Genomic DNA, 24,797 nt, shown 5'->3' with positions numbered 1-24,797 from the left:
GTAAAGATCTAGGCCACGGTTAGGTGTGGGGTTATAATGTGTTTGGCCACAGAAAAGAGGGTTGTAAAGTTTTGGGCCTCAGTGAAGGGGGTTGGTAAAGATCTAGGACACAATAAAAGGAGGTTGTTCCAAGTTTTGGGTCATCTTTAGAAGGGTTGCATAGTTTTGTGTCACAGTAAAGGGGAGTTTATAAAAGTAAGGGGTTTTACACATTTTTGGGTCACATTAAGAGGAGTTTGTAAGTTATGGATTACAGCTTTGAGTGATTGTGGGTTGTAAAGTTTTGGATCACAATAAAAGAGGCTGTAAAGGTTTGGCCCTCAGTTGTTGTTTTTTTTTTTTTTTTGGGGGGGGGGGGTTGTACAATTTTGGTACAGTTTTGGAGTAAAAGGGGTTTGCCTCACTAAGGGGGTTAATAATAGCCACATCTCTAGGGGGAAAGCTGTTAGCGTGTGTAGTTCTGCTGGATTTAATAGTGATTTACTATAGGTAAGGTGATGTCAGGATAAAGGGGTCAGCTATAATCTTGCCAGCGTGCTTCATAACGGACATAAACAGAGTCCTTTCAAACCAGTATTGGATTTTTAGAGATGGGGATCTCTGACTGTCCACTACTTATCGGAGAATGTTTGGCACGAATACAACACTAAATACGGGCGCGTCACGACCACGTGACCGGTCCACTCCACTAGTGTTCGGATCAGTGAGTCGGTTCTTGCACCGCTTCAGAAGTTTCTAAACAACACATGAGAGTTTATCCTCTTTAACCTAAAAAAGCTTTTCCTGCAGCACAGAGGGGAAAGGACCGGCGAAGAGTGGTCGAGGAGCTTCTTACGTTTGTGGAAAGCATTAAAATAAACAGCAGAAGTGGAGAAAGAGCATTCGGATTACTGCAGCATCGACGATTAGCTTAGCAGGCCATGATGGCCTCAGAGGAGCTATATGAGGTGAAATGTTTTATTTTCTTTGTTATTTTAATGCCTATTCGTTTTTATTCGTCTTGAATTTGTGTATATTTATCTAACAGCTCGGTCTTTGACGGAGTAGTTGGCTTTTTTTCCCGCTCGTGCCTTATTCCAATTTTTCGTTCCACCCTAAGTGGTGCAGCAGTTCCATTCTCAGGCTAACTGCTGTGACTGCTGCACCATTAAAGGTGGAACGGGAAATTCAAACTCGTAAGGGTGGACCAATATACATTCCACTATATATTTTCAATACAAACATTAAAAATATTTGTGTGTTTATGTTATTAAACACTAGCTAAATGTTTTATAAAATTCATTTGTAATTCATCAGTTTTGAGTTAAGTAAGCCTGTACAGTCAAAATAATTTAATTCATAATTTGTACAAAATATGACAAATAGAATAAAGTTTGTTTTATGGTGATTTGTATTTTTTGTTTGTCTGAATGTGACAGCAGACCATTAATCTGACAGACTAAAGGCTCACCACAACAGGTTGCTGTTAGTACTCATTGAAAGATTCACTTTCATGTTGCATGTGTATGTTATCAAGCTGAAACATCCCACATAAGAATATGAACGTATATTCCACAGTGTGGGATGTTCTGGCAGCATTGATACGCCAGCTAGACTAAAGAAAGACCAAAAAGTGATGTAGTGATGTACTCTTTCTCATTTAAATTCCATAATCAGTTTTGTTTTTTAATTATTTTTTGTATGTTTAGGAGATCTGCCCCAAATGTTGAAGCCCAGCATTGAAATCTTACCTTGTAACATGAACATAACATTTATCTCTCTCCGTCTTTCCCTTCTGTGTAGGTTGAGAGAATTGTTGGTAAACGTAAAAATAGGAAGGGGAAGATGGAGTACCTGGTACGCTGGAGAGGCTACGGCTTTGAGGGCGATACCTGGGAGCCGGAGGCTAATCTGGCCAGTTGCATCGAATTCATTAACGACTTTAACCGGCAGCGCAGTGACCGACCAAAGGAAGGGGCGAGTCTGCGCTCTACACGTAGGTCTCCCAATGTACCCAGCCACTCTTCCAGAAATAACGCCCGCAAGCAGATGAACAGGCCTCCAACACATAACAGCAACATGAGTCTGGCTGTGGGCAGGGCTTCTCTGTCCTCCCTGAGTGCACCCTCCACCAGCCTTGCTAAACTACAGCCCCCTCCGCAGGGCGGTCTGGACTGTAAGGACCCCAGCGGCAAAGCAGACTCACAGCAGCAGCCTTCGCTGTCCAGCCAAAACTTCCAGTGTTCCATTGGCCTCAGTGGCAGTGCAGGGCCAGCAAGCGCAGTTACTCACCTGGCTCTGGCCTCTGCTCACACCGCCACCCCAACCCCATTACGCTGCAGCATGGACCTGTCAAAGTCTGGAATCAAAATCCTTGTGCCCAAAAGCCCAATGAACAGCCGTGCTGACTCTGAGGAGTCCCCCAGCGAGGCGGCGCACAGTCTGGACCAGGGTGGGCAGGAGCCTGACACAGTGCCCCCTGAGGTGGCGCTGCAGGAGAAGCCCGTGGGGCTGGTTCTGGGGCCAGGACAGGAGAGGGCGCGCATGGGCACCCGGCCCCGGGCTCAGGCAGCTCTCCCTCCACCTCAGGTCCCCATCACGCCTGCTGCCGTTCGCACTCTGAACGGGAAAGGTAATCTGTAAACATGGTGGGTGGAATTTTCCTGGAGCAGATAAATTAAAGATCTTAAACACTAACAGTTTTGTTTAATGTGGTTCCTTTAAACTGTGTTCTCTGATGATTCAGGGAAAAACATTCCACATCCATAAAAGGGGTTAAGAAATCTTAGAACTGTCCTGAACACTTTGACTGTAACTTTGAGTGTTTTAAAGTTGTTTAATTGAAGCTGAAGCTGACGCTGAGTATTGTATTTGTGAAGGAACCACACTGCTGGAGGCCTCCTCAGCCAACGGGACGACGAGTCTGCAGAGCGATGTGTCTGCAGCAGCGGCCGGCTCAGGCGCATCAGTTGTGATCGGAAAACGGAGGTTTGAGGAACGCTCTGCTTTCGACAAGCGCTTGCGCTTCAGCGTTCGTCAGACGGAGAGTGCCTATCGCTACAGAGACATTGTTGTGAAGAAACAGGATGGTTTCACACACATTCTGTTCTCCACCAAGACCTCAGAGAACAATTCCCTAAACCCTGACGTGAGTGCCAGATTTCCATGAGCTGGCAGAGGTTCAGTTATGAAAATGACAAGTATTTGTGGGTGCAGTTGTGGGTGCACATAGACTGAAAACATTGATTACACTAAATGTACTTTATCTCCTGTGTTTGTGTGTGGGTGGTGCTAGGTTACTATTTCTAAGAGTTTATACAGTTTATACCTAAACCAAGAGAAGAATCACTATTTTCATGATGGGGCAGTTTGGTGATCAGTGAGTAGTGTGTGCTGAGTGTTCTCTATGCTGTGTAATGCTGCAGGTGATGAAGGAGGTGCAGAGTGCAATGGCTACGGCATCCGCTGATGACAGTAAGCTGGTCCTGCTAAGCGCCGTGGGTAGCGTGTTCTGTTTTGGCCTGGACTTCATATATTTCATCAGACGACTCACAGACGACCGGAAGAGAGAGAGCATCAAGATGGCAGAAACCATCAGGTGAGTCTCACAAACTGACGGAGGATGTTAATGATGTTCGGTGGGGGTAGACATGTCACCAGAAACGCTCCCTGAACCAGAGCAGAAACGCAGCTTCAGTTAGCTCAAAATGCAGAGCAGAAGGAGTAAGGAGTGTTTGGGAGGTCGGGTTGTGGGGTTGAGGATTAGACTGATGATGGGATGAACAATGATTCTGTTAATAATGCATGAAGAACCAGAAAGGGTAGTAGTTATGGTTTTATTTTTTTTTTCTCATCAGGACATTTGTAAACACGTTCATTCAGTTTAAAAAGCCCATTATTGCTGCTGTGAACGGACCTGCTATCGGGCTCGGAGCATCCATCCTGCCCCTCTGTGACGTTATCTGGGCCAATGAGAAGGCCTGGTTTCAAACTCCATACACCACCTTCGGTCAGACACCGGATGCCTGTTCCTCTATAACCTTCCCTCACATCATGGGAGTTGCGTCGGTTAGTATTTGTTCTGAAATGCTGTAATAAGAGAGACAAACAGAAGTCCTGCTTGAAACCAGCATTTTTCAAAACTATTAAAACAGCCAGGACATGAAACCTCCACTCACTGCTGTAACATCTCACTTATGTTTCATTGGTTTCTGTGTAACTACTGGATTATTAGCCTTATTAGCCACTCCTCATATCTGGTGCAGACAACATTCTGAAGCTTTTTACACTAAAAGTAACTAAACACACTGGACAGAAGGTTTTTGTTTAGTGTATGGCAGCAAAAGAAATTAACGAATAGGTATAAATGGGTATAAATTTAAATTGAAGTTCTCTGGCATATCAGCCCTTTAGGCTATAAACAGCAGAAATAAAAAATGAGTTACTTTTATTTGATCTCCCAGCAGGTTAAAATAGCTGTAAAAATCTGAGGGAATGTACTGTAAATGCCTGGTTAGTGGCTTAAGCTTCTCCTGTCCAGTCAGATCTTTGCTTCTTGAAAACAAATATCATTTAAAATTTAATCATAATCTTACTTGAATCAAATGAACACTGTTTAATGTACCTTAGTCTTACTGTTTCCATGTTCCAGGCTAATGAGATGCTGCTGAGTGGGAGGAAACTGACTGCGCAGGAGGCCTGTGCAAAAGGCCTGGTGTCACAGGTCCTCTGGCCAGGGACCTTCACTCAGGAGGTCATGGCTCGCATTAAGGAGCTTGTCTCTTGTAATTCAGTTGTAAGTCATCCTTTTCATTGTCACTTAAAATTAAGTTGAAATCAGTTTATATATATTTTCCCTTTTATTGCTCTTGCCAGCACACCTGTTTCCTTGTGTGGCCTTCCTCACTATTCTCCTTCTTTGTCACTCATTTTGTGAGGGTTGTCTGCTCTAGACAGATTTACACATTCCATATTCCTTCCATTTCTTAATGATGGATAACAATGGATTGTGTGAAGTGTTCTTTTGCCTTAATGGTGTGTTCATAGTCTGGAATACTGATTGGGCCTTTGTAGTCTTAATACTACAGTTGCATATACACACATTAATTGCACTCCGATGATTACCATTTCACTAATTGCGAGACTACTAGCATCAATTGTTTGGACCTCTGTTGTATAATGGCAGTCATAGGAGATAAAACCTAATGCAGTCACTTATTGTACAGTATTTTTCAGTATTTGTTTTTATTACTGTGTGAATACCTTTTAAATGCAGTGTGAGCGAGAGATATATAAACACAGTGCTTGGAGGTTAACAGTATTCTGTTTGCTTGTGGTGGTATAGCAATTAGGTCTGTGTGTGAGGGGCAGTGTAATAAAGAATATTTGGTAAATGGGTTAGATGTAAGTGCTAAACCACAGGTCCTACATTGCATTGCATTAACTATGGTATCTACCTAAGGCTAGATATGGTGGTGTTTTCTGAGAAGACAGAGTTCATTTTATTGATTAAGTGTTCTATTTGAAGATAAAGTTGGTGGAACTCACAAAAGGAAGGAGTTGTAAGCTGTTGTAAAGGAACTGTCAGAAGTAGCAGAAAGATTTAGTCAGTGGTTTAGAAATAAGAAGGTCCCCGGTTGGGTGGGGAAGGACAGTGTGTGATTTGAATGTGCAGGTGTAGGCTGTTTTTGGTGCACATATGCTGTGGAACTATGGGTGTGTAAAAACCAGTATGGAATTGGTGGCCCTGAGCATGCATCGGTGGTGCCAGTAGGGCTAGGTACAGCCTTAGTCACCAGGGAGTCCAATGTGGTTATATAGTATGACGTTGGTTTAGTGATGGGTCTGTAAACTAAGCTACGAGGGGAGTGGGTAACAAATGTATTGTTGTTCAGGTGTTTATACAAAGCTACAGTCATTGAATCTAGACATTATTTACCCATGTTTGTTTATTTTGGTCAGTATGTTACTCATGTATTCTGTAAATATACATGACAAATGGTCTGTGTACTTTGTCATTCAATTTTCATTTCAAAGCCATTATTGGAAATGGGAACATTTTTGGTTATCAGTGGGGAAAAACTGCTTCATTTAGCAGTTTGCAAACTGATTATGAAAAAAATACATAAAAAAAAACAAACAGAAATGTAATTAAGTATTTATCCAAATTTACGATTACCTATCACTTCAACTGAAAATGTGCAGCATGCATGTATGGTGACTGAAACACAGAATACAGGATTATCATAAGCATGTAATGTCTTAATACATATATTTTGCGGTTACAAAAACACAAAGACAGGGAACATCAGGCAGGAGTGTTAAAAAGATGGGACAAAAAATATAATGTACAACAATGCATTCCCTGTTGTTTTGACACAGTGGTAGGCTATTTTACGTTTTGTATAGGTGTTTGTGTATTTGATTCTTTTAACTAGGGAACATTGTGGATCACCAGGGCGTGGACAACCTCAGTAAAGTTGACATGCGTTTAGGGATTCTATCGACCAAAGCTCCATAATTCAACAACATACAACACTGGTGCTTTTTCTTAGACCTGATTTGTGAATTACAATGAGTTAAGTTCCACAACAAAACGTGACAATATTTCACATTCTTTTTTCCTCGAAAGCATATATAATATGTTAAATTACCTATACAAACTTTCAAATAACCTAACACTGTCAAAACAGGCCTTTTTCTTCAACAATTCTGCCCGATTTCCCTGTCTATATGTAATAAATAATGTAATTTATACATTACAATACATTTATTTTTCAATTTAAGTGACACATTTTACATTTGTATATTTCTGTATTACATTCGTTTATTTTATTTTGTGATATGTTTGTGAAACTAAACCAGAACTTTTTAGTTACACTGACAGTAACAAAAACATAAAACAGAAACAGTTTTCAATAATTTTAACATTAAATGACCAAAAGTACAGACCCCTGAAATATAAAGACATATCATTTTTGTATGGGTCTGTTCATACCTTTGCCCTCAACTCCATGTTTCATTTTATGACATTTCACTAAAGCTTAATTGTCTTCAGATTCAGATTGTGAAATATTAAACTCTTCTGTGCAGAATAGCATTACTATAGTCATTATAGATTGCACTTAAGGGCACAACCAATATATTAGCCTCTATAGCGGCATGATCTTTATGTAATAATGTTCTGCTCCAGTAGTACAGCAGTAAAGTTAAAGTTCTCAGAGGTATAAAAACAATATTTTTGATTTGACTAAAGATCTGAAATTTGAATCTCAACAAAGCTGAGGAAAATACTCATTATCATAGTAAGTTTCCCGGGCCACAGATAGTCAACATCCGCTGAGGTTATTGTCCACCTGATGCATCACTTGTGTTGTAATCGCTGTTGGGTTATAGTTGAAATAACTGAGCTTTAGTTGTGAATATATGTGTACTGCATTGTCATGTAGCTTCACTGTGCATCTTCATCCATGAGTCATTTCTTTTTTTTTTTTTTCTTTTTTTTTTTCTGTTTGGTTTGACTTTGTTTTCATGCTGATGCCGGCGTCGTGACCATGCTGTAGGTTCTGAGGGAGTCCAAAGCGCTGGTGAGGAACATTAACCGCGCTGCCCTGGAGCAAGCCAATGAGAGGGAGTGTGAAGCCTTAAAGAGGGTGTGGGGCTCTCCTCAGGGCATGGACTCCATACTCAAATACCTTCAGAAGAAGATCAATGACTTCTGAGGAGAGGACCATAATCACGGTTATACAGTGGACATTATTCACAAGTGCCTGATTCCAAAGACTTTTTTTTTATTTTATTGGACAGTATAACAGTGGTAACTCCAGTATAGATTGATGATCATTGATGTTTATGATTATTATTGAAATGTGGAACTTCAGTGCCAATGAGGAATATTTCAGATTCACATCTGACTGTTACCCAGAGCAGGCGGATTTCCTGTTCCTGCTACTCCTGATAACAACTGTGATTCAGAACAGATCTCTGACTTTGTACCCATACTAGTAGCTCCAAGACTGAATTTCTCTCTTACGGAAATAAACAAGGTTTTATAAATACATTAGAGAGCTTCAGCTGAGAACTGGGGTTACTAATGTTGGCACAATGTCAACTACAGAACAACATATGACTACGGAGGTCTATTCATGTGTGTTTTGTGTTACTAACAGGTGACCTGGTTCAGGTACGTTGGAGATGATTGTTGTTTTTTTTTTTTGTTTTTTTTTAAACTTAATTTTATGAATTGGCTCAGTTCTCTGATCACCTTTAATGAATTATCTGAACACGGTTCCAACGTCTGCTTTCCAGGCGCATGTTTCCTTCTATACTGTTTATCCACATTACTCACCAGTTTCCAGCAGAACATAATTTTTACGTCAGGCATGTCAAACTCCCAAATACATGTGGAACATTTATTTATACAGTTTACATTTGAGTATTTATTGAACACAGTGCTGAGGGGGATGGTCTGTGTGTGTTCCCATTCTGAATTGGTTTACTGTAAATTTGATTCTCATTTGGTGAGTCCCCTATTTATATTTATGATTATATACTATTAATTCATTATGGATAGTGTTGTTTGTTTTGTTTATCACTTTTTCCCCCCCCACTGTCTGTAGTGTGAGATGATTTGTAGTTTTTAGGGGAAACAGACAGCTTTAGTATAATTTTTTCTACTATAAAACAACTTCTGTCTAATTTCCTGGTTGATGTACATGACCATGAATTAAAAGCCTTTTGGAACTGGTCTCAGTAACATAGTTTTAAGTAGATTTTGTCTAAAATGTGTTTTTAAAATCGTATATATTCAGCATTACATTTACAGTCATGGTAAATGAGGACACACTGAAAACTTTTTTTAATACATTTAAACAAATGGACATTTGTTAAACAATATCAAGAGATGGAGGTAATATAACAAAGTAATAAAACTGAAGAAATCTCTTTTATTCAGAAAATAACTTTCCTGTAATGATTTACCAGTCTCCTAACATCAACTGGAGATTTTTTCCCCACTTTCATTTAGCCGTGTGACGTTTCAGCTTTAGGTTTTAGAAAGATGGTATAATATTTTCACAGTATATATAATACTGAATAATAATCTCAGAATATACCTCATTTTAATGGTATCCCAGTACAGTATTTCAGTTCATCCTCATCATCTTGCTATTACTGTTACTAGTGCAACCCTTAAGCAAATGAAAACAATGTTTTTTGTTTTTTTTTACTTTTTGACAATTTTATAATGATTCAACAAATTGTCAGTATATTCAACTGACAATTTTATAATGAATGTACACTTTATGTCCAAATGTTTGTGGACACCCGATCTAATGAATGCATTCAAATACTTTTAAGGTGCACCTATTGCTGACACAGATGTGCAAATGCACACATGGCTTGTCTAGTCCCTGAAGAGAAGTATTGCCAATTAAAAGAACTTTCTGGAGCAGGTCAACATTGGCACTATGCCTAATGCCAGACATGGGCTAGAGGGGTATAAAGTCCCACTGTAAAAATGGGGCAGGGTTTCTCTATAATGAACCACAATTTCACAAACCTTAATAAAGAAAAAAAATCCCTTTAGAGTTCAATATGTGAAGCTTGAATTTAAATAAACATTCTTCTGGAGTAAATGAGTGACTTTTGCCTATATTAGCATACACCTTGTTCAGGTTTTGCTCTTAAACTTAATGGTACATAATCATACTAAAGAGTTGTACTATAGTTAGCACTGAAATTTATATATATAAAATGCGCTGCAGTGGAAGATTTTAGAGTGGAAAAAAATGCTTAACAACATTTAGACAAGTCTGTGAAATACTGCAAGAATATAGTCTGATCAGATGAGACCAGGTCAAAAGGCACTGCATATCACCCCAAAAACACTCCTTGAAGGAAGGATGAATGGACAAATGTACTGAGACATTATTGATATAAATCTGCTGCCATCTACCAGGATGATGAAGATGAAATGAGGGTGGACCTTTCAGCAAGACAATAATCCCAAATCCCCAGCTAAGGAAACTGAAATTGTTTTAAGAAAAAAAAAAAAGCCAATTACCTGAGCTGAATCCAACTTCATAGGAGCCCACAGAAACTTCTGGATTATAAAAGTGTTTGTGTGGGGAAAATAGGCCAAAATCACACCTGAGCAATGCACACGACAAGTTTCTCCATACAGGAGGCGTATGAAGTATTAATTCCCCCGTCATTTCTCATTATTACAGATAATTTGTGGACAGCTATGGTTTGATTTCTTTGCATGTGTGGAATGGCTGGGTTGTTACAGACATCTGGTGATGTATTTCAGCCTTAGAAATACAGTTGAAACCAGAAGGTTACATACACTATATAAAAAGACATGCATTATTTATTACTGTCTGATATGAATTTAGAATAAACTTGTCCTGTCTTAGATCATTGAGTTTACAAAAATGATTTATATTTGCTAAATGCCAGAATAATGAGAGAGGGAAATCTTAAGGCGATTTATTTTTTACTTTCTTTAAAGTCAAAAGTTTAAATACACTAAGATTACTATGCCTTTAAACAATTTGGGCCCATGTGATGATGTCATGTCTTTGGAAGCTTCTAATAGGTTTATTGGCAACATCTGAGCTAATTAGAGACACACCTGTGAATGTATTTTAAGGCACACCTGAAACACACTGCTTCTTTGTTTAACATCATGGGAAAGTCAAAAGAAATCTGCCGAGATATCAGAAAGAGAATTCTGGAATTGCACGAGTCTGGCTCATCCTTGGGTGCAATTTCCAGGTGCCTCGTTCATCTGTATGAACAATTATATGCAAGTACAAACAAGATGGGAATGTCCAGCCCTCATACCGCTCAGGAAGGAGACCAGTTCTGTATCCCAGAGATGAATGTGCTTTGGTCCGAAACGGGCCCAAATCAACCCAAGAACAAAAGCAAAAGACCTTGTGAAGATGCTGGCTGAAGCTGGTAAGGCATGGGCGAGCAAGGTGGCCTACAAACATGGCTCAGTTACACCAGTTCTGTCAGGAGGACACTTTCACTTATTTATTATGTGTAACTTTAGGAGCTGCAATAAAGAAGAAAATTATGTATAACAAAAAATAAAGAAACAATATACAGAAACAGCTCAATGGAAATATCACTGAGCACTGAGTTTCACTGTTCCAATCTAGGTCCAGTTAGTCATGGTGGGCAGGTGTCTTCTGAACCAGTTGCCATGTATAACAAGTAGTCTTGGTTCTGGAAGCAAACAAAGCTGTAGAAGTTTTCTCCACCTTTGAGGAAGCCGTGTTCTGCAGCTCCCCAGGACACAGGACTGTCTGCACAGCCATGCACGGTCAGCGAGACCCAGTTCATCACATGCGGTTCCTCAAAACACTGTCTATGATAAGAGAGATTCACTTTCTGTTATTAATGTTAACCAATCTCTCACATACAGCTATTAATCACTTTAGTAGTTAATGAGCAACTAATCATGAGAGTACATTCAAGATCTCAGTGAGCACCATCAGCACTCAACAGTCTAATGCCTTATGAGAACAATCTCAACCAACACAGTAGTCTACAAATACCTCAGAAAATTATTTACACTACTGTTTAAATGTGGCAGGTCTGTAATTAATTCTTTTGGCAGAAAGATATTTACATATCATAAAAGGTGGAGATGCATTGAGCCAGGTAGAGTTACAAAAGAGGGCTTTCTGGTAAAGTGGCCAGTAATGTGACCAAGTGGTCAAAAACACTCGAATATTAAATTCAATTTAGTCATCCCTGTAAACCAGACAGCGCTAAGGAGTGCAAGCTCACCTGAGTTCTGTCAGCAGTTTACAGATATCCTCTGGTGAGATGAGACCAGTAACTGTGCACAGCTGAGCCTTACCCACCAAGCTCCGAGGTTCTGGACAGGCATAAGTGGACAGGAAACTGGCCGCCTGGTTATCACTGAAACAGAACAACCATCACAGTGTCCCTTAGTGTGCACCCTCAAGGAACCCCAGCCAACACACATCTGTCCATCACCAACTTACCAGTGGACACTGTGGCTAACCACCCCCAGCCACTCTAGAAACTGGGTTGGTGTGCAGAAACAATGCTCCCCTCGCAGGTCAAAGGGGTGGAGTAAGGGGCACAGGAGGTTCTGCAGAGTCTGGCAATGGAAAAAAGGTCTACGCACTTCATATGAGTGCTGAGAAAGCAGGTCGGGGAGAGCTCCAACTCCACCTGCTTCGGAGAACCACACACAGCTAAAAAATTACAGCACAGTAAACAACCACTGAGACCCTTGATCAGCACAGTGAGCTGAGAACAGTAATTCAAACTATTTGGTTTTCCATTTTTTTTTTTTACTTTCTACATTTAATTATGTTTAATATGTTTATTAACTTGGTGAGTTAATGGTTTAGGTTACAGACCTGTGAAAATGAAGTCGGTTCTCAGTGGAACCCTCTCTCTCAGGGACAGCAGAACCCGCTGATATCGCTTTGTGCCCATAACCAAAGATTTAAGATCTACAGTGACAACTAAAAGAACACACACATGATTAAAAGCACTGCAGCAAATCAGCACATTGGATGTAGTCTGCTGTTAAAGTCTAATTTAGCCTTTTTAATTTCACTATGAACAATGTAGCAGTGTAAAAAACCCTACGGTACAATGATTGTACATAAGTCGCGCCAAATATAGAAAATTAGAATAGAAATGATGGTTGACCGAGCTGAAGTATTTTGCTTTGTACGGGAGGACAAAAAAAAAATTCTGCTAATTTCACCACTAATGTTTATATATATATTTGTTTTATAGTAAAATAGAAAACAATAAGCAAAAAAATCTATCTGTATTAAGACCAACCAGTATGTCATCTGGTGCGGCTGGTATAGAACAATATGTAGCTACAGAAGAACTGGGAGCTTTTTACCCAATTCCACAAAACTTTGTTCATACTTGCAGAAGAATCACATAAATTAAAAATTCCAACCTGGATTTTAGTTCGTAAAGGTAAATGTATCCTCAAATTATACAAAAGTGACTTGTGGAATTCCAAAAGGCTCCATTTAGGACCGTTATTATGCACTATATATGTTGACACTGGGTGCAGTTATAAGCAAACATGGCATTAACTTCCACTGTTACACAGACAATACGCAACTGTACATATCAAACCTGATGACTAACAAGGACTGTGTACAAGACGCGAAACAGTGACAAAAAAAAGAGTTCAAAAGCCGCAAAGATATAAACTGACACTTGATGTTAAAATTGGCAGATTTCTTGGTTATTCCTGGTCCAGCAGCTAAAAATCATGACATCATAATTGATTCAGATCATTCAATTGATCAACACATAGGTAATATCACATCTTCTTTTTTTCACATCTTTGTTTCAGGGTGCTCCCATGTTTGTTTTACCTGGTTCTTTATTATTATGATGAGTACTATTAATCATCATCATTACTTCCAATAATCCTACTGACTAGATCAGTACACCTGAGCATCACAGTCAGACTTATGTGATGATAAGGTGACTTTATTATTTGCGAATAGTTTTGATCAGAGGACCCCCCTTGTGAGTCTTGGTTCCTCCCAATGAGTTTTTGCTCACCACTGCTGTCTGTGGCTTGCTCACAGAGAGTTTAATGTTTTGTTGTTTCAGTACTGAATTTCTGTTAAGCTTCTTTGTGACATCAGTCTGGGTTTATCATGTTGATGTTCAGGAAGGATTCTATTCAATTTCAGTTATACATCTTAATTTGGTGTGAAAACGTTTACACCATGTTTGAACTGAAATACATGTAAACATGTACATCTCAATCATTACAGTCTTTAGCTGACTGAAAGTATTACCATATTTCATGGTCTTTCTGTGACTGTACAGTGAGGGTCTTCCCTCCAGGCCCAGCTGCTCATAGGTGTCCTTATCCAGTGACAAGATCAGCTGACCTGAAACAAAAGAACACCAGAAGCTATTACATACGGAATCACATTCAACCACACATTCATCTTTACTTTCATCTTAGGTGTAGTTACACACCTGGTGTGACTGTCAAGAAGAACAGACATTCTATTTATTACACAGAACTGAATACAGTCCTCATTTTCTTAAGTCACCTTTAGTCCAAATTACAGTGAGAATACTGAATCGTAAATAGGACTGAATTGTGAGCTGAGTGTAATCATTACACTGCTAGTGCTTTATAAACAAATCAGATATTTACATCTGGTGTTTTATTCATCATTGGCCAGTAGGGCAACTATAAAGGAGACTATGTGAAAAAATGTGACCTAGAAAAGTGATGTTCATGGGTTTGCTCAGTTAGTGCATTTCAATGACTCTTTCCTCCTGTTTTCTAGGGAGTATTTTTGTCTTTTTTATCACAGGTGTAGCTAGTTCTGTTTGTAGGTTTTGTGAGTTATGTTAGACACATGCCCACCCTGAAGCTGTCTCCCAATATGATTTACAGAAACTTATTTTAGAAATTGCACTATTAAAACAGGGATGAACTCACTTTTGCACAGAACTGTATGTGTGTATTTAAAGTACTTACCACTGGGCAAAACAGCAACAACACTGTCTTCATCAATTCGAGTTTTGGAGGACAGTGCGTAAAAACCTCCTAAAAATAAACACAAAATAAAATACTCCACTACACCGCCGCTCCTCACTCATCACTCCCCTCACTCTTATATTCTCACTTTTACCTCTTAACTCTGCTCCTACTCTCACTCCTACCTTTCTTCACCACCGCATCCAGCCATTTGTCCTCAAGGAATGTAGAAACTGCAAAATCTTGGACAAGGAAATATGAGCTAAAATTACTGATCACTTTCTCCAGCTTCACAGGCAGCATTCCACGTTCCGGTATCAATAAGGAAATCTGCATGAAAAAAAAAGTAAATTAAATATATATTATAATAATTTTATGTACACTACAGATCAATTTATATTTCAATTACTACATATTTGGACTGCTATCATATATATATATATATATATATATATATATATATACACACACACACACACACAATAACATTACTTTACTACTTTACTGGATGGGTTAGGGATGATGCACACACCTCTGCTCATAACGTAACGTGTTTACAGTCTTGTTGAATAAAATAAAAATGGACCGAGTTGGTGTATCTAATTTGTGTTCGACCTTAAACGGTGCAGCAGAAAATTGGATGGTCTAAGGCAAACTGCTGTAACTGATACACCATTTAAGGTGGAAAAGAAACTTACCTTACAGTTAAACATGTGTTTCAACACGTGGGTTTCATGACGTGATTTTTCACTCCTAAAGTTAGATTTTTCACACACTAACAAGCTTCTCGGACACGTCTCCAGCTCAGGCGACATTTTAATAATTTTAATTGTAATACTTAATTAAATATAACACGTTTGCTGTTGACAACAGAGCTTTGCTCACACTGCCTGTTCTCCGGATTTTGTGGTAGTGAGCCACTTTCTCTACTACCACCCCCTACTGCATCGGAGGAAACGCATCAAAAATGATAAATCATTGCACAAATATAAACACATAAAAAACGTATAGAAACAGCATGTTCTTAACATCCCACAACATCGCCACGTGACGTGACCCCAAAAATTGTTAAAAGCTACTTAAAATAAACGCTTACCAGCCTTGGGAGGCGGCTGTATGTGACCCAGGCTTATCAGCTGTAAAGTGATGATACAAACAGCTTTATACGTGGCAACCCTGGTGTGGAGATGGAGATGCTTGTTTTGAAAGACCTTTCATCAAGTTTTCCAAAGATTTCAGAGACTTCTTGTATTATTGCAGCCCTCTGCAATAGGCTGAACTACACTGCTCTATGCTGAATGGGCGGGGCTAAATTGACTGTTAGGCTGAATAAATAGGGCTCAACTGCTGTGAGCTGAATGGGCGAAACTAAGATGCTGTAGGCTAAATCCTTGGGGTTTATTTGCGTCAGAACTTTGAGACAAAGACGGGGAGCAGGACAGGCCGCAATGGACAAGGACAGGTGCGGCCACCAACAGCTGAAGCTAAAAATAGACAGAGCAAAGATACAGAAACAGCTGAGTGTTACTCACTGCATTTAACCCCTCCGCAGATCAGCACTCACACAGTTCACACTGCACTCAGTGATTTAGTAACGCCCCTCTCGCAGAAATTACAGCTTGTAAACATTTATTGTAGCTAAAAGTATTTCAGTTCTTGTAGTTGTAATTTTCCCCTTCTTTGCAGAAGGCCTCTATTTCTGACATTCTTGCATCATCGTTCTGCAGAGTTGCCAAAAATGTTCTATAATGTTAAATACTGTTCAATACTGCCAGTGCAACTGGTGACAACACAATGCTAAAGCATTATACATCCATCCCCATGCTTTACAGTTCTCTTCTTCAAATGTAGCTTTACTGATTGTGGTGATGAGGTCACATGTAAGGTTTTCTTATTATTCTTCTTCCAGGTAGATACAGAGGAAACAACAACAAAATGTGTCATTTGGCCAAGCATGCCCAAACTTTTGCATTAGACCTCATGTGTGAGTATTGGGGTGAAGGGATGGGTGTGGTCACAGCATAAGGATGGTTCTTTTTCTGTCGTGCTGAAATGGGAGGGGGTGTTGGTGTGAAGGCTGTGTGTTTGAGCAACTAGACAGTGCAGTAAAAACACCAGGACTTAAGGAATTACAGACAGAGCACAACAGAGAGAGAGAGAAACATGACTTGTTAATGGTTGAATGTATGAGTAAACTACTGCAAACTACAGTCAAGTTGTTGCTGTTGGAACAGAAGCGTCTAGATCCTCTGGCACAGCTGAGTATGGAAATCTACTGAAGGTTAGATAACTGACCCCAGAGAGGAATGATGGTGGAACACTGATTAGAACAGACTGTTTTGTAACACTTGAGTAAAATTAATTTTAGTCCGATCTGTTGGATTCGGTTCACATGAACACAAATGTTCCTGAACTCTTTCCTCGTGGTTGTAACTGACCTTGCGGCAGGGCTGCTCGGAAATGCATTATTCAGACGGCATTTTCACCTCCTGCTGTCAGCCATGGTGGTGTTTGGACCCCTGCTGAACTTTTGGGTTTCCCAGTACAGTGTTTTTGCAAAGAGGAGTCATTTTCTTTACAGGTGAGTAACACGCACTTTATAACCCATACCTAAGAACACCTTCACTGCAACTCTCACTCTAACTGCATATGATACTGAACAACTCCAACATAAATCCAACATATTGGATTAAAAAATAATATGCAAGAATTTGTATTTCTTGCTCCTGCGCTCCCCTTGCAGTCGAGAAGTGTAATTTATGCTTTGATCCACCCCTAAAGCACACACTTCACACCTACATTTTCTGAGAGATATCGCACTGAAAGTGAAAGAAGCATGTTGACTGTCATGATATAGTAATTATATGATTTTATTAGGATGATGGTTATGCAGCATTATGCAGTTCTTGTCCTGCCCACTATAGCAGAGTTACATAGTGCAGTTGCAGAAGTGCTGAGCCTGGAGACATTATTCTTTCTTTTAAGTTATTGGAGCACCAACATTATTCCGAAACCATCATTTTAAGGTAAAATAGCTACATTATGTTTCTTTAAAGACTTGTATTAAAGACTTTTTTCAGGCTTATAAACAAACTTTTAAAGTAATTGTCTAAAAAATAAAGAGCAAAAAAACAATGGGTTCTCAAATATCTTGTATTAATCCTTAGGGTTTTCCTGCGGTCAGGCTGGGGCTGGACCTGTGTCTTCGTCAGCTCTTTCACATTCCTCCTGACGTTCTCTGTCCGTCGCTCACTCCCACTGACCCTGCGCCATCTGTCCCGGTTGGCCATAGCAGGGGTGATATGGCTAAGCTTCCGTAAGATTCTGGGTCTGTTGGAGAATGCCACAGGGAGCTGTTATGAGCTCCTGAGTGCAACCTCTGACCTTGCTGCTGGGCAGAATGGCGCCGGTCAGCCACTACTGCTGTTACGGGAGGGTGAGACGAAGGCTGCATGTGTTGGTTCTGGCCTGCTGTGGCGCGGCTACGAGGTCTCTGAGGATGTCTTCCTGTTGTGTCTGTGCTGCCTCTTGCTGGCAGAGGAGACGGCGGTGTTCGGACCCTACCTGAACCTGGGCGGGGTCTCCGGAGCCCCCTTGCGAATCCTCTTTCTCCTTTGTGTCCTGCTCCTCACCCTCTGGCTCTTCCTGCTCTTCTGCCTACTAGCTTACTTTCCGCAGTTCCCCACCCAACTCCTAGGGGGCGCTCTTGGTTGCCTCAGCTGGAGAGCGACATATCAGGGCTGGTACCACCTGGGACCGAGATGGTACTGCCCTGGAAGGCCAGGAGTGGGGCTTCTGACTACATGAAGACGAAATAGTCAGAATTATAAAGATTTCTGTTTGTGTTTCTGTGTTTCAGGAACTTTTTAAAATAAAAAAAAACTACCTCTGAAAAAAAAATCCTGAATCAGTAATTAATGCCTGTGTTTGAATTTAGTCAGTTTATCTCAGATTATTTAATCATTCTGTGATAGAGTTTTTGGATTTACCCAAACCATGTTGAAAAAAAAGATCAAACTACTGTGCAGAAGAGAGAAAGTCCTTTCAGCCTCCAGTCTGACCTGCAAATGAATGGTGTGGCTGAAGGTTTCTGTTCCAGTCAGGATATAATACACTAGACTCCACTGTTCTCACTACAAAACCCAGCATGCATCACACGAAAAAACCTCTTACAGCCACAAGGAAATCCCGACTGCTAGCTCCGCCATTAATAAGCTAATAAATACAACTAAGCTAGTATTAGTGTAAGTCTTAGCGCTACCTTAGCAATTGCGTCTCGGCACAGAATGTAGATTTCAACCCTTTTAGTCAGATTAAAGAAGACAAACAGAGATACGGTATTTAGACAGACATTCACAAATCAAAATAAACCAAAAACAACTATATGTATATTGTTTAAAAAAATACAGTCATTTATTAATATATGTCTATGTCATATATATGTCGTTTAGTCCTGGTGTCTTACCATGGTGTAAGTTTCCTGCCTGCTCTTCACTTCCACAGTAACAAAGTCGTCCTGTAGAAAATTTGGGTTAAATGGGAATTATTTGCTGTGCTATAGGGAATTCCCCTGCGCGTAAAAATATGAGCGCAGGAGATCCTTCAGGAGTGTGATTACAGCGTCACCTTAGTCGCTTTCTGATTCGCCCATCCTCATCCGCCTCGATTACTCTTGTCTGGCCAGCTGGACAACATGGCCTCTGAGTGATGACGAGTCCGACCCACGGCTCCAAAACCCACATTTTTACAATTGAATGCAGGTTAATACAATTTACTACCGTCTATAAACATATTATAACTGCTAATAAAGAGTTAATAGAAAGGAGAGATGGGGCTGACTCAGAGTGGCGCGGGGGCGGAAGGAGGAACTCACGGCTATCACGTGCACGGGGTAAACAACTTTTTTTATTGTTGTTGTTTGTGTTTGTAGGGTTTTAGGGGATCTGATAAGCTGTTTATGTTAAGAGCTTTCTTACACACACGAGCCCACGTGCATACTGCAGGAATGTGACGCAAACGATACGGAAAGTAGTCAAATACAAAACACAAGTAAACACAAACACACACAACACAGAAAGGTGTACTGTATGTATAATTTTGACATGTGATATTTTTTTTTAACTAGTTTTAACCTTTTAACTGATCAAATTCTTGTTTTTGTTTATTAAAGATGTATGTTGTCACCCATTCTGCCCCTGAGAAAGAACTATCACTGAAAACCCAATATTGTTCCTGATCTTTTCTGTCCATAATAATCTGATGTAAACTTCCCACAATTGTATCTGTCACACAGTAGTGAATTATATGACATGCAAAATGAACAACCACAGATAATTTAGCAAGACACTGCTGTATAATAAACTAGCATTAAATAAACATGGTAACAGTTAGATCTGAGGATACCTTGTATGTTGACCGCTTCAAAGCCAGTGATAACGTTACGTGACCTTCTTTCAATGCTGACCCAAAAAACATAATGATACTGAAGCTACATATAAGTAAACAATGTCCTCAGTGATCAAGGAACCCACAAACCTGTACAGCAGACACACAGGCAGCCTAATCCAAAAAGGCAGAAGTATTGTCGGGAAAATACAAATAAAATAAAAAATGCAATGGGAGTGATTAAACTGCACAAAGATTAAAACCTAAAAAGGAAAAAGATAAAAGAAAAAACTTGCTCATGTTAGATGATCTTCAGTACAGTGATCATCATCATGTGGCTTTCCTCAGATTTGTTGATTCACGGACTTATTTATTTTATTCTCTGAATGTTTGATGGTTTTGAACAGGTTCAGGAGAACTCTCCTGCACAGAGAGCCGGATTGGAGCCGTTTTTTGATTTCATCATTTGCATTGGTAATACTCGTCTTGTAAGTACACATATACACAATTCCCTGTTTTAGCGTGACCAAAAAAATAAACTTTCCTGCTGCCCCCTTGTCCTGGTGCTCCTTCTGCCTTGCTGCTCTCCTACTCTCCAGTTTTATTGAAATATAAGAATGTGATGCTGTGTTTTCTTACATTATGGCCTGGAGGCTCTAACAGAATGTTAATTCTGTCCTTATTTCCAGAACCAGGAGAATGATCTGCTGAAGGACCTACTCAAGGCTAATGTGGAGAAGCCAGTAAAGATGGAAGTGTTCAGCACAAAGAGCATGAGAGTTCGAGAGCTGCAGGTCATTCCCAGCAACATGTGGGGTGGGCAGGGGCTTCTGGGAGCCAGTGTTCGCTTCTGCAGCTTCCAGGGAGCCAATGAAAACGTCTGGCACGTCTTAGTATGTCTCTCCTCTCCTGCTTATCCTCCAACCTAACCCTGTTTTCATGTTCTAGAGTTTTTCTGAGTCTGATGTTCATTCTGAGATTTTTCCTTTTCTGAGGAAGTGGAGGTCAATTCGCCTGCTGCCGTGGCTGGACTTCAGGCATATTCAGACTTTATCGTAGGAGCAGATCAAGTCTTACAGGATGTGAGTAATGTTTATGCTTATGTTTAGTACTTCTTATGTGTGTACAATTCTTATTATTTAACACAGAGCGTGTTACAGAACCTGACATAGAAGACGTTCAAACCCTGACGTAGATTTGTTGAAAAAACAAATCTAAGAATGCATAGACTGACACTGACAGTTAAGAAGGTAATTAAAGTGCATGGAAGAGGTTTTTTTTAATGTAGTTAATTGTATTGTTACCATAAACAATATTAGAGTATTAGTGATGAATATGATTAATGTTTGTAAATGTGATTAATTTAGTTAAAATCATTATAATTCACTGTTTAAAAAAGCTGCGGATAAGGTCGATTGTCTCTGTTTCTGCAGGCAGAGGACTTCTTCTCCTTGATTGAAGCTCATGAAGGGAAGTCACTGAAGCTTCTGGTCTACAACACAGAGACTGACACGTGCAGAGAGGTGCTTGTCACACCTAATGGAGCCTGGGGGGGCGAAGGCAGGTAACAAGCAAACAATGATGTGTTTAACGCATTAATTTAATTTAATCCGCAGGTTTTAATGAACTTGAATTGCAGTTTTCATTGAAATAAGAGTGAGAACAATATCCTAATCTTTTCCTCACAGTCTCGGATGTGGAATCGGGTACGGATACTTGCATCGGATCCCAGCTCGCCCAGACAGTCCAGAGTTCACAGAAGCAGGTCGCTTCTCTGATACAAGTCAAAGCCAAGCTGCCAGAAACACCAAGGTAGTTCTTTAATGTTTGAGATACACATCATTAAGAATACTATAAGTGTCTGTAATTTCTCATCTCAGGTATTGGATCAGTCACTGTAGTGCCTTCTCTCAGGTTTCAGATCAGTCACTGTAATGTCTTCTCTTAGGTTTCAGATCAGTCACTGTAATGTCTTCTGTCAGGTTTCAGATCAGTCACTGTAATGTCTTCTTTCAGGTTTCAGATCAGTCACTGTAATGTCTTCTTTCAGGTCGCAGGTCAGTCACTGTAGTGTCTAAGTTCAGGTCTTAGATCAGTAAATGTAGTGTTTTCCCTCAGGGCGCAGATCAGTCAGTGAGTAAAGACACAGACCTGAGTTCAACCCCTCCACTGCCCCCACCTATCCACAGAGTCATGGATCCAGGTAAGAGAGCAGAATACATGTGGCAGGAAGAACTAGACTAAACGGTTAATTAAGTCATTAATTGACTGACTGGTGAATGGAACACCAGTTTTCGATGTACCAAGGAGTTTGTATCACCAGGTTTCTCAGATGAGTTGGAAGGAAAGATAAACTTTGATGTGTCTGAGGCGGATGAGAGGAGGTTGGATGTCTCTGTTTCATCCATCGACATGGAAAACACATCCCTGGCCATTCAGGACGACAAGGACAATGAGCTTTTGAATGTTGGTAAGTTTTCAGGGCTGATTTGTTGGGAAAATATTTGGGAGATGCATGCCCTCACTGGTGGTCAGGATGTGGAAAATTAAATTATGGAATTAATAGATTTTTTTCTGTCTGCAGGAGATCACAGTGAGCCCCTGGGAGCACCAGCTGCAGACCTGATCTCCTCCTCATTCCTGGAGCAATGGACCCCAGCTAAGGATGAGCCTCCTTTGACAAATCTTACACCACACTCAGACCCACAAGCTTCTCATCCAGAAAACAGCATGCTCCCCACTGATACTAAGTTACACTCATCAAACCCTCCCTTTCCCCCTGAAGGCCCCTTTCCATCATCAGCCCGGTTCAGTAATCACCCTCCTTTGGCCTCTGTGAGTTTATCATCAGAACCAGAAGTGTCTGCAGAGCCTGGATCTGATCTGGACTAATGGAGGGCTAAGAGAGGGTCAGGGGGGTCACAGTGTGTTACTGCTCCACTGTCCTTAAATAGGTGCTTCTGAATCACTGGAGAGACTCTGTAGTTGTTACTGTGAGGTCAGGGACTTTTAAGGGGGTACTTCACCCAAAATCACATCTGATCTGATCCCCAAAATCACCAAACAGACATTTTTAATATTGTTTTAGATTGATGAGATAGCAGTGATTGTTTTGCTAAATAGATTTTGATTAATTAATTAGATTTTAATTAAGATGGATTTATCTCTTTATAATTGATTTTTCAAAATCAAAAACATTCTCAAAACATCAGAAAGCAGTTAGAAAAACAAATAACTACTTTTCCTTGCAGAGGTCTTCATGTTCCTGGAGTGATTCGGTTAATTTTCTTTTTCGTAGTTTGTAGTTTGAGGTGCTTAAGGGCAGGGCAAAGCAAGTATGGATATTAATATGGTATTGATACTGATAATGAAGTAATACTGCAGGATCAATGTATGGTGGTGGATTGGCAGGAGCTCATTTGAAACTAGTAATTGTAGTTTTCTCATGAAGCAGTGCAGGGGGACAGTTCAGTGCAGGGCATCTGTTCATAAGTAATATTAATAACTTTTTTCCAGGTTTTCATGTGCTTATCTCTGTATAGCTCCTGAGATTACAAACATCTCATATTTGATCAGAGAACTGAACATCGTACATCTACAAAAAAGTCTCCACATTAGAAATGACAGTTTATTCTTATTGAAGAATTGACAGTATCAAAGTAAGAACCGCTGTTCTGTTATATTGAGTCCCAGTTGAGCTCAACTAAGACAACCATAAGCCAGATATGATTACTTCCAACATTGTAGATACATACATTTATTTGATTTTCATGTACTGCAAAAAAAAGTTTTAGCCTCCTGGAATTCTATGGGGTGGGGGGGAGTTAATTGTTTTATTTGAATTAGTTTTATTTGTGGTACACAATACGAATTTAGAAGAAATCAGATGGATAAGGTGAACATCCTTAACATCCTTTAACACTACCTATCTCATGAGTCTGTGTTACTTTAGTTTGATATGATGGTTTAATTTAAGTCATTATTGTAACTTTAATTTAATTAGATCATGTCATTATTTAAACTCCATATGTGTGATTAAGTCAGAGATCAGGTTACAAGGTGAACTGGGAAAAATGGGACTGGATTGATGAAGATTCTACAATTTTTCTATTCAGTCAAAAAATCAGTAATTTGTTATTTTGTTCTCTGTGATTATTTTTATTGTCTTGTGTGAATGAATATGAACAAGTACAGTGTGAAAGAGGATGATAATGTGGTAGAGGGGAATAGTGGATGAGATGGGCAACAGAAACTATGCATGTTTATTAAATCTTCCAAGTGGAATTTCTAAAGGTCTGGAGTTTTTTCACTGTGCTTCACTTTAATGATAAGTAGAGGCAGTGCATTAGTTGTGTTTGCAGACAGTTTTAGAGATAACAGGAGGTCCTGGATCCTCACAACATCAGATTTGAAATTCATTTGAATAGGTTTGGTACTGTTGGTACTATTGTTGGGATCGTTCTGGTTGTTGTCAGCAGATTTGTCAGCAGATCTGAGACAGGACTTTTAGGATTGAGACTTGTTATTCCTCACTCTAATAAAACAATCCCACTTCATAGCAGACCTGCAGCCTTCTCCTGTCCACAATGTGTATTTCAACTAAGGTATCATAGCACTCAGCCTGCATGGTCGTTCAGTGATGCTGTTGTAGGTTGAGAAAAGAAGTCTGTGCATATACAGACTACATCCTAACTCGCTACAAGAAGATCAACAGAAGTGTGTAAAGTTTCACATTCGGGCATTATAACCGTGGTATGATGGCCGGTGGACGAAGGAGAAGCTGAAAAGTTGCTTTAAGTAAAAACAAGACATAGATACTGCGAACAACACACAGACTACCTCTCCAAACATAATCTGACTAAATCCACAGTGGAGGAAATTAAAATATTTACCG

At 39.9% G+C, this 24,797-nt stretch overlaps 4 protein-coding genes across 7 annotated transcripts; 3 read left to right on the top strand and 1 right to left on the bottom strand.

The window, feature by feature from the left end:
* Window positions 1-705: 705 nt before the first annotated feature.
* On the top strand, window positions 706-8,725 carry cdyl (chromodomain protein, Y-like). Its single transcript, XM_072669296.1, has 7 exons — window positions 706-947; window positions 1,783-2,611; window positions 2,859-3,127; window positions 3,405-3,577; window positions 3,837-4,047; window positions 4,631-4,774; window positions 7,542-8,725. The coding sequence occupies exons 1-7, from the start codon at window positions 921-923 to the stop codon at window positions 7,698-7,700; spliced, it is 1,812 nt and encodes a 603-aa protein (XP_072525397.1). The 5' UTR covers window positions 706-920; the 3' UTR covers window positions 7,701-8,725.
* A 113-nt stretch (window positions 8,726-8,838) lies between these two features.
* rpp40 (ribonuclease P/MRP 40 subunit) lies at window positions 8,839-19,235 on the bottom strand. 4 transcript variants are annotated; one of them, XM_072669299.1, is made up of 10 exons: window positions 19,145-19,235; window positions 18,984-19,034; window positions 15,217-18,317; window positions 14,704-14,848; window positions 14,519-14,587; window positions 13,818-13,913; window positions 12,390-12,497; window positions 12,006-12,201; window positions 11,785-11,919; window positions 8,839-11,359 (listed from the first exon to the last, which is right to left on the bottom strand). In XM_072669299.1, the coding sequence occupies exons 3-10, from the start codon at window positions 15,331-15,333 to the stop codon at window positions 11,161-11,163; spliced, it is 1,065 nt and encodes a 354-aa protein (XP_072525400.1). In that variant the 5' UTR covers window positions 15,334-18,317; window positions 18,984-19,034; window positions 19,145-19,235; the 3' UTR covers window positions 8,839-11,160. The 4 variants fall into 4 exon arrangements, with proteins under 4 accessions (XP_072525400.1, XP_072525399.1, XP_072525402.1 ...); XM_072669298.1 differs by lacking the exon at window positions 19,145-19,235 and having other exon boundaries at window positions 18,984-19,128; XM_072669301.1 differs by lacking the exon at window positions 19,145-19,235 and having other exon boundaries at window positions 12,006-12,198; window positions 18,984-19,128.
* On the top strand, window positions 16,921-18,329 carry fitm1l (fat storage inducing transmembrane protein 1, like). The gene is made up of 2 exons (XM_072669302.1): window positions 16,921-17,099; window positions 17,686-18,329. Exons 1-2 carry the CDS (start codon window positions 16,921-16,923, stop codon window positions 18,323-18,325), a joined length of 819 nt encoding a protein of 272 aa, XP_072525403.1. The 3' UTR covers window positions 18,326-18,329.
* Window positions 19,194-24,195, top strand: gorasp1a (golgi reassembly stacking protein 1a). The gene is made up of 9 exons (XM_072669297.1): window positions 19,194-19,409; window positions 20,311-20,391; window positions 20,593-20,796; window positions 20,899-20,985; window positions 21,337-21,467; window positions 21,592-21,715; window positions 22,022-22,106; window positions 22,227-22,373; window positions 22,488-24,195. The coding sequence occupies exons 1-9, from the start codon at window positions 19,347-19,349 to the stop codon at window positions 22,793-22,795; spliced, it is 1,230 nt and encodes a 409-aa protein (XP_072525398.1). The 5' UTR covers window positions 19,194-19,346; the 3' UTR covers window positions 22,796-24,195.
* The last annotated feature ends 602 nt before the right edge of the window (window positions 24,196-24,797 follow it).

Source organism: Salminus brasiliensis, chromosome 23 (assembly GCF_030463535.1).
Source record: "Salminus brasiliensis chromosome 23, fSalBra1.hap2, whole genome shotgun sequence".
Taxonomy (NCBI): Eukaryota; Metazoa; Chordata; class Actinopteri; order Characiformes; family Bryconidae; genus Salminus; species Salminus brasiliensis.
The sequence above is the reverse complement of the archived record's forward strand: the minus strand, read 5'-3'. Positions and strand labels throughout refer to the sequence as shown.